Below are 13,470 nucleotides of genomic sequence, written 5' to 3' on the forward strand. Positions count from 1 at the left end.
TTCTAAATAAATATCTGCGACTCTTCAGAGTTCCTCCTCAAAAGAGGTGTTAAGCATAGGTTAAATATCACTGGGAGACTATGCACCAGAGGTAAGGAATTCCAGCACCAAGTTGGTGGTTGGAAAAGACCTTTAAAGATGATTCTAACCTTGAAATGCTGTCTTTTATTTTTATTTATTTTTTATTTATTTTTTTTTGAGGCGGAGTCTCGCTCTGTCGCCCGGTCTGGAGTGCAGTGGCCGGATCTCAGCTCACTGCAAGCTCCGCCTCCCGGGTTCACGCCATTCTTCTGCCTCAGCCTCCCGAGTAGCTGGGACTACAGGCGCCCGCCACCTCGCCCGGCTAGTTTTTGTATTTTTAGTAGAGACGGGGTTTCACCGTGTTAGCCAGGATGGTCTCGATCTCCTGACCTCGTGATCTGCCCGTCTCGGCCTCCCAAAGTGCTGGGATTACAGGCTTGAGCCACCGCGCCTGGCCTAAATGCTGTCTTTTAAAGGAGGCACCTTTTTCTCTCGTGAGAAGTTATTTAGACCTGCAAGATCTGAGTCTGGTTTTACCATTTTTGTACACTAGTCTTGGTGGCTGGCTAATGTGAAGAATACACGGTTCACATAATTTCCATGAGTCTACATTTTGGATATGAAGATTAAAGTCAAATATATTTTAATATAAAACTACTGTAATATTTTATAAACATCAGGATAAAATTATATGTGAGTAAATGATAAATTACACATTCTTAAAATAAGTCTGCTATATAGCAAGATACTCAAATCCATACCTTAGAACCATTCCAATCATATCCAACATTCATTTTCATATCAAACTAGTCATTTTCAAACATATGCCATGATGTGCAGCTTCTCAAGTTACCTTCTCCCGGGAGTGTGTAAGTTCTGCTTTGGTGTTTTGTACCACAGTCTGGAGCCTCTCATTCTCTTGCCAAAGCAGCTGCTGTTCCTCATTCATCAGATGATCCAACTTGTCCCAGGACAGCCTTTTCTGCTGGTTATGGAGCCCTGATGGATGAGTAGCTATTTCTGGGGCCCAGCTCTTAAGAGAATTGTAGAGTGTAAGCCTTATAAAACAAGCTATTGGGTAATTTCTGTTTTGAGACAGGTGTCATATTTACCCAATGACAATGACGCCTAGTAAGTACCTTTCAATTGTCCCCTCAGTCTTCTAATGAAAGTATGTGTATGTACATATAAATAAGAATAAAACAATATTCTTGAAGTTTGATTTTTAAAAAAAGGTTTGGAGAGTCTCTGTTTAAAATGGTCTTTGACAAAACAGCCATGTCATTTCCAATAGTGAATATGACTGAAGGGCAAGGTCCAGTTCCATAAAGGACTCAAGTGCATTGAGATTGGTGGCTCAAAAGTTGCTTCATTCTGGCCGAGCGTGGTGGCTCACGCCTGTAATCCCAGCACTTTGGGAGGCCGAGGCGGGCAGATCACGAGGTCAGGAGATCGAGACCATCCTGGCTAACAGCATGAAACCCCATCTCTACTAAAAATACAAAAAAATTGGCCGGGCATGGTGGCGGGCGCCTATTGTCCCAGCTACTCGGGAGGCTGAGGCAGGAGAATGGCGTGAACCCGGGAGGCGGAGGTTGCAGTGAGCTGAGATCGCGCCACTGCACTCCACCCTGGGCAACAGAGTGAGACTCTGTCTCTAAATAAATAAATAAATAAAGTTGCTTCATTCTTATGAAGTTATCTTTGAGCCCAGAAGATATTCATTTGATTCACAGAGGACATAAAGAGAAAGCTGAAATGCACTGCTAACTCGAAAGCTTTCACAAGCTAAACTCTACTTTCATTTTCACATATGCAATCATATCCTTTTTTTAGAATTCAAAGCACATATTGTCCATGTAATTAACATCTGAATTCAAAAATGTGCTTTCAGCTACCAAAGTGATTTTCTGAATCTTGAAAATGATTTAAAAAATAAAAAAGATAACACAAATAGATAAGCCTCTTGCCTTTTAAACCAAACATGAAAAAAAAAGGTACAATCTCATTTTGAGAAAGTCAACCCAGAAGTAATTTCAAAAATGTAAATGTTTTTGAGACAGAGTCTCACTCTGTCACCCAGGCTGGAGTGCAGTGGCACGATCTCAGCTCACTGCAACCTCCACCTCCTGGGCTCAAGCAATTCTTATGCCTCAGCCTTCCCAGCAGCTGGGATTAGGCGGGGGCGTGTACTACCACACCTGGCTAATTTTTTTTTTTGAGACAAAATCTAGCTCTGTCGCTTAGGCTTGAGTGCAGTGGCACGATCTCGGCTCACTGCAACCTTTGCCTCTCGGGTTCAAGAGATTCTCCTGCCTTAGCCTCCCAAGTAGCTGGGATTACAGGCACCTGCCACCATGCCCACCTAACTTTTGTATTTTTAGTAGAGATGGGGTTTCACCGTGTCGGGCAGGCTGGTCTTGAACTCCTGACCTCGTGATCCATCCGCCTAGGCCTCCCAAAGTGCTGGGATTACAAGCATGAGCCACCACACCCGGCCATTTTTGTATTTGTAGCAGAGACAGGATTTTGCCATGTTGGTCAGGCTGGTCTTGAACTCCTGGCCTCAAGTAGTCTGCCTGCCTCAGCCTCCCAAAGTGCTGGAATTACAGGCATGAGCCACCACGCCCAGCCCAAAACAACTATCTTATTTTTTTACAAAAATTTCACCAAGAGAATTAGTGTCTACTTTTATTGTAGGACAAAATCTTGACATCTACCCCAAAACTGACATCTATAACATTGTTCTTAATTTATTTGCACTCAGATTAGGCAGCATTGTAACTTACTAAAATGAGACACTTTCTACCACACCACCATAATGTGTCAGCCAGCTAACGCTTTAATCAGTTCTTCCTGGACTTTCTCGTGCCACAGCAACCTATCTGTAGCAATGAATTATCTCCTGAAAGTCAATACTATTGTTTTATGCCTTTTTAGCAGAAGTTGTACTTTTTTGCAAGTCTGTGTATATGTTCCCAGATTAATTTCTTTCCATGTTTTTCTTCACTTGATTTTTTTAAGGTCCACAAATACTTTTATCTACCATTTAACAAAATGTTTTAGTTTTGTTATTACAAAACTCAATTCAGTCATGGTCTTCTGACTTGCTCAATACAAAAAAAAAGACCTGTTTTATATCATTATGGTTTCATCTATATGAAGTTTAGAAAAAAGCATCCCTAAACTACAGTGGCAGAGGGTACAAAAGTGGTTCCCTTGGGGTTACCAACTAGAGGGAACAAGAGAGAGCCTGTTGGGTGCTGGAAATTTTCTGCCTTTTTATCTAAGTGATGGTTATACAAACACATACATACAGATACATAAAATATGCATATTTATATATACATGCATATACATATAATAACCAAGTTGTAGACTTAAGATGTGTATGCTTTACTGTAAATAACTTATACCTAAATAAAAAAAGAACAAATCACCTTGCCACCAGCATTCTGAAGTTGCTTATGCAAAGACATCAGTTCTTGTTTTAAAGCCTCCTTTTCCTGCTGAGTCACTCGCAGGTCAGATTTCATCCGGGACATTTGCAGGTTTACATTCTGCAGGGTGTCTTCTAAATTCTGAACCTGTATCATGACAATGATCTTTTACCGCTACACAAACTTGTGGTCTCACCTCTAGCATGTTCAGGAATGAGTAAGGACAAAAGAACTTTCAGGTCCCTTTGTTTCTCTTTACTAAATCCAGCTTTCTTGTCAGTAGCTCAGGGGAAACCCAGGATAGTATGTATATTTACAGGATGTTAAATTATATTTAGGACAATGATGAACTATGTCTGGCGCAAGGTATTGCTGATAGTCATCTGGTAGATTACTAAATGGTATCTTACAGAACCAGTGGGTACCAACTGGTATCACAAAAGATGGTTTCACTGATTTTTGTAGAAATTATGTTTTAGCCTGAGATGTTGGACTGTAAAGGGCCCTCTTAGTTGAAAATAAAAATGTGGCTGGGCGCAGTGGCTCAAGCCTGTAATCCCAGCACTTTGGGAGGCCGAGACGGGCGGATCATGAGGTCAGGAGATCGAGATCACCATCCTGGCTAACACGGTGAAACCCCGTCTCTACTAAAAAATACAAAAAAAACTAGCCCGGCAAGGTGGTGGGCGCCTGTAGTCCCAGCTACTTGGGAGGCTGAGGCAGGAGAATGGCGTAAACCCGGGAGGCGGAGCTTGCAGTGAGCTGAGATCCGGCCACTGCACTCCAGCCTGGACGACAGAGCCAGACTCCTTCTCAAAAAAAAAAAAAAAAGAAAATGTATACTTGTAGACTCCTATTCTAGGCTAGGCATGGTGGCTCACACCTGGAATGCCAGCACTTTGGGAGGCCAAGGCAGGGGGATCGCTTGAGCCCAGGAGTTTGAAACTAGTCTAGGCAAGATGGCAAGATCCCCATCTCTACAAAAAATAAAAAGCCGAGTGTGGTGGCGTGCGCTTGTAGTCCCAGCTACCTGGAAGGCTGAGGTGGAAGAATCCTTTGAGCCCAGGAGTTTGAGGTGGCAGTGAGCGGTGATCCAGCCTGGGATACAAAGGGAGACCTCATCTTTTTTTTTTTTTTTTTTTTTTTTGGAGACAGAGTCTTGCTCTGTTGCCCAGGCTGGATGGAGTGCAGTGGTGTGATCTTGGCTCACTGCAACCTCCACCTCCCGGGAGCCATTCTCCTGCCTCAGCCCCCCAAGTAGCTGGGACTACAGGCGCCCACCACCACGCCTGGCTAATTCTTTGTATTTTTAGTAGAGACGGGATTTCACTGTGTTAGCCAGGATAGTCTCGATCTCCTGACCTCATGATCCGCCTGCCTCAGCCTCCCAAAGTGCTGGGATGACAGGCATGAGCCACTGCGCCTGGCTGAGACATCACCTCTTAAAGAAGAATCCTATTTTACGCTAATATTGCATATAAATTCCAATTTAAAAAATTTAAATTCATAAAAGGAATGTTGATACAGATCTTTAAAATAGGGTATACACTGCCTTAGAAGTCCTATTTATAAATTAGGAACAAGCAGTCACTTTTACGCACTATTCTGAAGCCTTCATAATTAATAAACTTTGAGGGAAATATTATTTAAATTATTGTGCCACAATATATTTGAAATATTATTTAAATCATTTTGTCACACTACATTTACTTTTTTTTTTTTTTGAGATGGAGTCTCGCTCTGTCGTCCAGGCCCAAGTGTACTAGCGTGATCTCAGCTCACTGCAGCCTCCGCCTCCTAGGTTCAAACAATTCTCCTGCCTCAGCCTTCAGAGTAGCTGGGACTACAGGCACGTGACACCACAGCTGGCTTTTTTTTTTTTTTAATTTTTAGTAGAGATGAGGTTGCACCATGTTGGTCAGGCTAGTCTCAAACTCCTGACTTCAAGTGATCTCCCTACCTCGGCCTCCCAAAGTGCTGGGATAACAGGCGTGAGCCACCATGCCCAGCCTTGCCACGCTATAAACACACATCAAACATTGGTCAAATTGAATCATTTGGAACCCTTTTACGCTACTTCTACCTGGAACATTCTTTTTCCTGGGATTTTTGTTGGAAGATCTAGGAGAATACTAACTGTGAAGATGAAACAAGAATTGTCCACATACCTTTTCCTGAGAAGCCACCAGCTGTGACTTTAAACTCGCACTCTCATGTTCCCAGGATTTCTGTTCCTGCTTCATCGTCTCAATTCTGTGCTCTAAAAGACTTGATTTTGCCAACTGTTTCAGGAAGGGAAAAAGAGGTAAGAGGGCATTTTTGCAAACATAGCTAGCCTTAATTTATATGCCTGCACTTACATTGTCAAGAATAAGTACCATCTATTTATGTGGGGGAGCAGGACAAGGTCAAAGGAAATGGTCTTCCTAGCTCCAAATCAAGACAAACCAAAGACTGTTTTATACGCCTAATTTTGAGGAGTTGCTTCTTTTTGGAAATTTCCTATTTTTCTTTTCTACTGCTTCATGTTTTGAGGGTGGAAGATGGTAAGCTGGAAGGCCGTTAAAAATCTCAAGAGCACACCACAGGAAGAAAACACAGAATATCTATTAAGGTAAGTAGGGGAAAAAGGTGGTGTTTTTGGATTTGCTAAAGAAGATAAAATAGAAAAAGTGTTTGTCTATAAAATTGACCACAGATTATTAAACACATTTATATTATAACAAAATAGTATAAAGTAGTACTGTGATATGATGAGACAAATTTTATATTATCGAGTTTAATAATATAATTAGTAAACAACTAATTTAGACTCCATCAGTCTTGGCTGCAGGAAGTCTAGGGTCATAGAATGCCAAAGAAATGTTGCTCCAGGACACTCTGGAACAACAGACTACCACAGAAGGCCCCTGTGCCACTGTTCACAGAGAAAGGTTCATTATAGTGTGTATTGTATACGATGATGGCAAAGTCTTATTATTTTTACTACCTTATCAACACAGCTATTTAATTCCTCACTCAGAGCTTCCTTTTCTTTCAGCAGTTTTTCATTGTAGCTTAGAACACTAGAGACTTTTTGCTGGAAGTCAGAGAGATCGGGACATCTGTGCAGCTGTAAGAGATAAACAAATGAGCCATCCCATCATATCTCATAGCTGTAAGTACAAAGGGGTATTTCTAAATAAGGCATTTTCACAGCTGCTGCTATTTGCCTATCTGTAGATATTTCAGAGGACATAAACTCTAGCAGAGACTATAATAAACTTCAAGGATTCCCTTCTGGCTTCTCTCTGCTCCCCAGTTGACTGTTGAAATGTCTGCTTAGGTAGATTCAACCAGACAGACATTGTTAAATAATGATCCTAGCTCTCCATTTTACCTTCAGGGTAAAATAACATACTGCCATTCTGTCATCAATTTAACACATGTGGTATATTACATTTTCCTCATGCTTTTAACTAGAAAAATGTTTTTCAAAAAATCAGTCAAGACTAGAGAATTGGGCTGTGGGGGTGGCTCACACCTGTAATCCCAGCACTTTGGGAAGCCAAGGTGGGGAGGATCACTTGACGTCAAGAGTTTGAGGTCAGCCTGGTGAACATGGTGAAACCCCGTCTTTATTAAAAATACAAAAATTAGCCAGACATTGTGGTGAACGCCTGTAATCTCAGCCACTTGGGAGGCTGAGGCAGGAGAATCGCTTGAACCTGGGAGGTGGAGGCTGCAGTGAGCCGAGATGACTGCACTCCAGGCTGCGCGACAGAGACTCTGTCTCCAAAACAAAAGCACCCTAGAATTGGCATGGACCACACACAAGGTATGCGGCAAAACCCAAAGGCAAGTTTAAAGATAAAACCGTGTTTTCAGCTTGTTCCCTGTACTCTTCCTTTCAGAAGATGCCTACGCTGACTGGCCGGTAAAATGTTGTTGGCGTGAACACACTGGCTTTTCCTCTCTACTTGATGAAATCAAGACAAACCAAATACTGTTTTTATTCCTTTTCCACATCAATGCTGGTACTAATCTCATTTTGGGCTGGATAATTCTTCGTCAGGAGCTGGGGGTCAGGGGACATTCTGGACATTGTAGGCTGTTTCACAGCATCTCTGGCTTTATTCACAAGATGCCAGTAACCCCCTAGCTTCCAGTTGTGAAAGTAAAAAATGTGCCTAGACACTGATAAATGTTCTGGGGTGGGAGAGCAATCCTCATCCCCTCACCCTGTTGAGAACCCACGCTTTAAAGAGGCTGTTTCTTATACTTAACCCTTTCCCATAGTTCATAGGTTTTTAACTTTCCTCTATTTCACCTGGCTCTTCAATTCTTTATTATTATGATTTTACGACCATCTTTCTACTTCCTGAACCTGAAATTCTTTCACATTTAGCTGTAGGAATAGACCTTCAGGGATGAATCTTGTTTCAACTGGCGACAAATCCAGCATACCTTACAAATCTGAACAAGTCAGAAGGATATAGGAAAATGTATTTTGAAATGCCTGGGCACTGGTTTAATAAAGGACCTTCTACTTTATCCACTGCCTTGCCTCCCCACCCTCCAGACACCCATAAAGCTTGATACCACTTTGGATGTCTGTAAACTGGCATGTGACTTCTGCTAATGCTATCTGTGTTTCCTTTCAGTGCAACAAATAACACACATAGATGTGCTTCGTGAACTATGAATCACAGTAGCATACACAGTGACACATGCCTTCTAGGTCCATGTTGTATAACAGCAATGATAGGCTGATACTACCCTATTCTTGGGATCCAAAAGGATCCAGGTGCCTGATAAAACAGCTTTCTACCAAAAGCAGACCAGGCTATTTCTTCATCTCACTATTTATACCAATGCCTCTGTTTAAAAAATAAAATAAATAAATAAATAAATGAAAAGGTGCTGAATGACGTCCTCATCATGTTATTTTTCTCCTAGCTCTGCTCCTTTCCTTCTGTTCTCCAGCTTAGCAAAGCCACAAAGCACACATTTCCCATACTATGAATTTGAAACCAATCATTATCATCTAAAGGCTGAACAACAGATAGGCTTTCAAAAAGTCAAGGAAAAAAGAATGTTCAAGTTAATTAGGATAAAGTTGGTAATAACGGCCTTGGAATACCTCACCCCACAGAAAGGCCCTATGAGTTTTAACTTCTGTTATGTTTGTATGGACAGGCAACTTCTCTAGTCACAGCAGAACATGCATTTTGCATAGCAGTAGTTGACTTGAAAAGGTTCTTATAAAGCATTTATTGAGTACCAGTACTGTACTAGGCATTATGGAAGACACACATACCCTGAGGGTTTTATAATGCTATTAAGAAAGCCAGACTCATAGGAGTCAATCAGATCAACATAAACATAATACCAGATGGTATAGACTCAATGTTTCCACATTCAGGAGAGGACAACTTTGCGCTTACAGGCTGAAGACACAGATGTAAGAAAGAAAATTTTATATGAGTGCCATCACAATCTGATGCTGAAGTAAACAAATGGAATAACTAAATTTTCCTACTATAAATCCGTATTGTTCCAATTGAAAGACTCCTGTAAATACTGAAAATTAAAACAGGACAATGTTTAGGACACAATTTTTTTTCCAACAATGCATTTCTCCATAAGAGGATATACTTTTTAAGTTGAGATCTCTTTCAATTTTCATATTTAAAAATAAGCCTTTTTTCTTTTTGAGACAGAGTGTTCTGTCGCCCAGGCTGGAGTGCAGGGGCACAGTAGCGCAATCTCAGCTCACTGGAGGCTTGACTTCCCGACCTCAGGTGATCCTCCCATCTCAGCCTCCTGAGTAGCTGGGACTACAGGTGCACACCACTATGCCCAGCTAATTTTTTGTAGAGATATGGTTTTGTCCTGTTGCCCAGGCTGGTCTCAAATTCCTGGCCTCAAGTGATCTGCCCATCTCGGCCTCCCAAAGTATTGGGATGACAGGCATGAGCCACTGCGCCTGGTCTAAAGTTAAGCCTTTGAAATTTTGAAATAGGCTTCTGAAGGCCAAATTCATAAGTGAGACTGCATGCCATCATGCTCTAGAACTGATGCCTCAGTTGCTACAGAAAAAGGCAGAAGGACCAGCTTCATCAGTGTCTCACAAATCAGTGTGAACAGAATTAGAAAAGTTATAAGCAAGATGGTCCCCCTCCTTTTAGACAAACATATGTTACTTTATCTATAACCTGACTGGGTGAAAACAATTTCTTAAACTGAAGTGGTTGGGATTCATTCATGATAATAGAATTTTAGAGTGGGCCAGATGCAGTGGCTCACACCTGTAATCCCAGCACCTTAGGGGCTGACGTGGGCGGAATGCTCGAGCCCAGAAGTTCGAGACCAGTCTGGCCAACATGGCAAAACCCTACCTCTACTAAAAACACATAAATTATCTGGGCGTGGTGGTGGGCACCTGTAATCCCAGCTGCTCGGGAGGCTGAGGCACGAGAATTGCTTGAGCCTGGGAGCCAGAGGTTGCAGTGAACTGAGATTGCACCACTGCACTCCAGCCTAGGCAACAGAGGGAAGAAGGAAACTCTTAAAAAAAAGGGGGGGAATTTTAGAGTGTACAACATATATAAATTAGACACATGGATAATTAGCAATAGCCTTTACAAATCTGATTTTGCACTTTAGGTCCTCAACTTTGCTAAGCAGCAAGTCCTCAGCTACCAAGCTAGTTGATAGGACTCGGTACAAAAGACAACTAGTGGCTAGAAATACCAGCCCACCAGGAGCCCACCAGGTACATATTGTTCTGTGAACCCGCCTAAGCTGCACACAGCCTTACCTGTTTCATTTTCTCCAGTTCATCTTTGAGAAGGAGGTTTTCCTGTTCCACAATATGGGTCTGTATTTTAATTTCAGAGAGTTCTGCCTCTAGAGAAGACACTAAAGTGGAGGACTAAGAGAAAAAAAAGTCAAACAACAGACATATTTAGACTGGGGAAACTTACTAGGTTCATTAAAGGCCATAGGAAGGAAGCAATAATATGAACTCAATGACACTGTTTTATGACCATTTTTTATCCTTATACGTAAAAGACAAACGGCATGGAAAATTCAACACCACTTCGTGCTAAAAACTCTCAATAAACTAGGTACTGATAGACTGTATCTCCAAATAATAAGAGCTATTTATGGCAAACCCACAGCCAATATACTGAATGGGTAAAAGCTGGAAGCATTCCCTTTGAAAACTGGCACAAGACAAGGATGCCCTCTCTCACCACTCTTATTCAACATAGTGTTGGAAGTTCTGGCCAGGAATTTCTTTCTCAGGCAAGAGAAAGAAATGAAGGGTATTCAAATAGGAAGAGAGAAAGTCAAATTGTCTGTTTGCAGATGACATGATTGTATATTTAGAAAACCCCATTGTTGGCCGGGCGCGGTGGCTCAAGCCTGTAATCCCAGCACTTTGGGAGGCCGAGACGGGCGGATCATGAGGTCAGGAGATCGAGACCATCCTGGCTAACATGGTGAAACCCCGTCTCTACTAAAAAATATAAAAAACTAGCCGGGCGAGGTGGCGGGCGCCTGTAGTCCCAGCTACTCGGGAGGCTGAGGCAGGAGAATGGCGTAAACCCGGGAGGCAGAGCTTGCAGTGAGCCGAGATCTGGCCACTGCACTCCAGCCTGGGCGACAGAGCAAGATTCCGTCTCAAAAAAAAAAAAAAAAAAAACCCATTGTCTCAGCCCAAATCTCCTTAAGCTCATAAGCAACTTCAGCAAAGTCTCAGGATACAAAATCAATGTGCAAAATTCACAAGCATTCCTATATGCCAATAATAGTCAAATCATGAGTGAACTTCCATTCACAATTGCTACCAAGAGAATAAAAATACCTAGGAATCCAACTTACAAGGGACATGAAGGTCCTCTTCAATGAGAGCTACAAACCACTGCTCAAGGAAATAAGAGAGGACACAAACAAATGGAAAAATATTCCATGCTCATGGATAGGAAGAAACAATATCATGAAAATGGTCATACTGCCCAAAGTAATTTATAGATTCAATGCTGTTCCCATCAAGCTACCATTGACTTTCTTCACAGAATTAGAAAAAACTAAATTTCATATGGAACCAAAAAGCCCATATAGCCACAACAATCCTAAGCAAAAAGAACAAAGCTGGGGGCATCACGCTACCTGACTTCAAACTCTACTACAAGGTTACAGTAACCAAAACAGCATGGTACTGGTACCAAAACAGATATACAGACCAATGGAACAGAATAGAGACCTCAGAAATAATGCCACACATCTACAACCATCTGATCTTTGACAAACCTGACAAAAGCAATGGGGAAAGGAGTCCCTATTTAATAAATGGTGTTGGGAAAACTGGCTAGCCATATGCAGAAAACTGAAACTGGAATGCTTCTTTATACCTTATACAAAAATCAACTCAAGATGGATTAAAGACTTAAAAGACCTAAAACCCTAATAACCCTAGAAGAAAACCTAGGCAATACCATTCAGGACATAGGTATGGACAAAGACTTCATGATTTCTAAGGTAAGTTTTGCATGTTTCTACACTGTAAAATTACTGTCTTTTTCTTGGAGGAGATACTTTGAGACTATACAAATCCTGTTTCTCCTCAAACTTCTGCTTATTAATTCTAGCATCTATCAATGCACGTTGTCTACAACTATTATTACTGGGGTGTTTGCCTAATGATGTTTTTCTATTTTCTTCATTTATTGGAATTAGACCTGCTGTCTTCCCTCCCCGCTTAATTTTTTTATATCGATATGGACTCATATTTATTTATTCAGTTTTTTTGGTGGGGAGACAAGGTCTCACTCTGCTGCCCAGGCTGAAGTGCAGTGGTGCAGTCTTGGCTCACTGCAGCCTCAACCTCCTGGGCTCAAGCAATTCTCCCGCCTCAGCCTCCTGAATAGCTGGGACTATAGGGGCATGCCACCATGCCCCGCTAATTTTTTTTTTTTTTAGTTTTTGTAGAGATGGGGTTTCACCATGTTGGTGAGGCTGGCTGCAAACTCCTGGGCCATGCCCCGCTAATTTTTTTTTTTTTAGTTTTTGTAGAGATGGGGTTTCACCATGTTGGCAAGGCTGGCTGCAAACTCCTGGGCCATGCCCCGCTAATTTTTTTTTTTTTAGTTTTTGTAGAGATGGGGTTTCACCATGTTGGCGAGGCTGGCTGCAAACTCCTGGGCTCAAGTGATCCACCTGCCTTGACCTCACCAAGTGCTGGGGCTACAGGCATAAGGCACTATACGTGGCTGGCATTTACTGTAGTCTATGTTTATTTCATAATTATTTTATTCTATACTATCATTTATTTTGATGACCAAATTGTTCCAGCTTTGGCCATTAGGAGCCCCTTCAGCTAGGGGCCTGTGTCCTTTTGACATGTCCTGTCTTTTTTTCAAAGAAACACCTTTTTCCTTCTGGTCCCATGAGATGTTCCAGGCTTATCCTGTATTTTCTCTGCCCCAGCTCTAGAACCATTTTTCCAAGGAACCCTGGTTCCTTTTATAAGAGAATGGTGCTTACTTGGTAACCAAGATCTGGGCAATCCATGCATATATACACATCTATGTTTCTGTATCTATCTAGCTTTTTATATATGTTAGAAACCATGAATTTATACAAATATCTCAGATCTCAATCTAACATCAGAGGGCTCATCTTAGCATTCCCCATTGCCCCACTTGCAACTTCTCCAACAGTGAGAAATCTAGTTCTTATTGCTCACAACCTATTATTTGTTCAATTCTAGTAATACATACAGTTTCAGAATTACTAACCCATACCTCTCATGAGAATCCTGTTTACTGAGTAGATTATCATAGCACGTAGGTACAGTTCATCTTGTCTTTAGCCCAGATAGTATCCAGTCAAGATATTAATTTCTGAATTACTTAAGATAATTGTTTTCTTCCTCAGTGTGGTTATATTATCCATTTATAATACAGTTAGGCTCATCTGTTCATGTATGTGCTCCCTTTGGGTTTCTTCCCCCACCACT

At 41.6% G+C, this 13,470-nt stretch overlaps 1 protein-coding gene across 1 annotated transcript in view; it reads right to left on the reverse strand.

Annotated features, from left to right (window-relative positions):
* NIN (ninein) overlaps positions 1-13,470 on the reverse strand; it is a 111,530-nt gene that overhangs the window by 18,979 nt on the left and 79,081 nt on the right. Inside the window, 5 exon segments of the mRNA XM_030929904.1 lie at positions 875-1,054; positions 3,462-3,608; positions 5,630-5,743; positions 6,451-6,573; positions 10,264-10,377. Coding sequence (XP_030785764.1) covers positions 875-1,054; positions 3,462-3,608; positions 5,630-5,743; positions 6,451-6,573; positions 10,264-10,377 — 678 coding nt within the window.

The sequence above is a fragment of the Rhinopithecus roxellana genome, chromosome 5 (assembly GCF_007565055.1).
Source record: "Rhinopithecus roxellana isolate Shanxi Qingling chromosome 5, ASM756505v1, whole genome shotgun sequence".
NCBI classification, from domain to species: Eukaryota; Metazoa; Chordata; class Mammalia; order Primates; family Cercopithecidae; genus Rhinopithecus; species Rhinopithecus roxellana.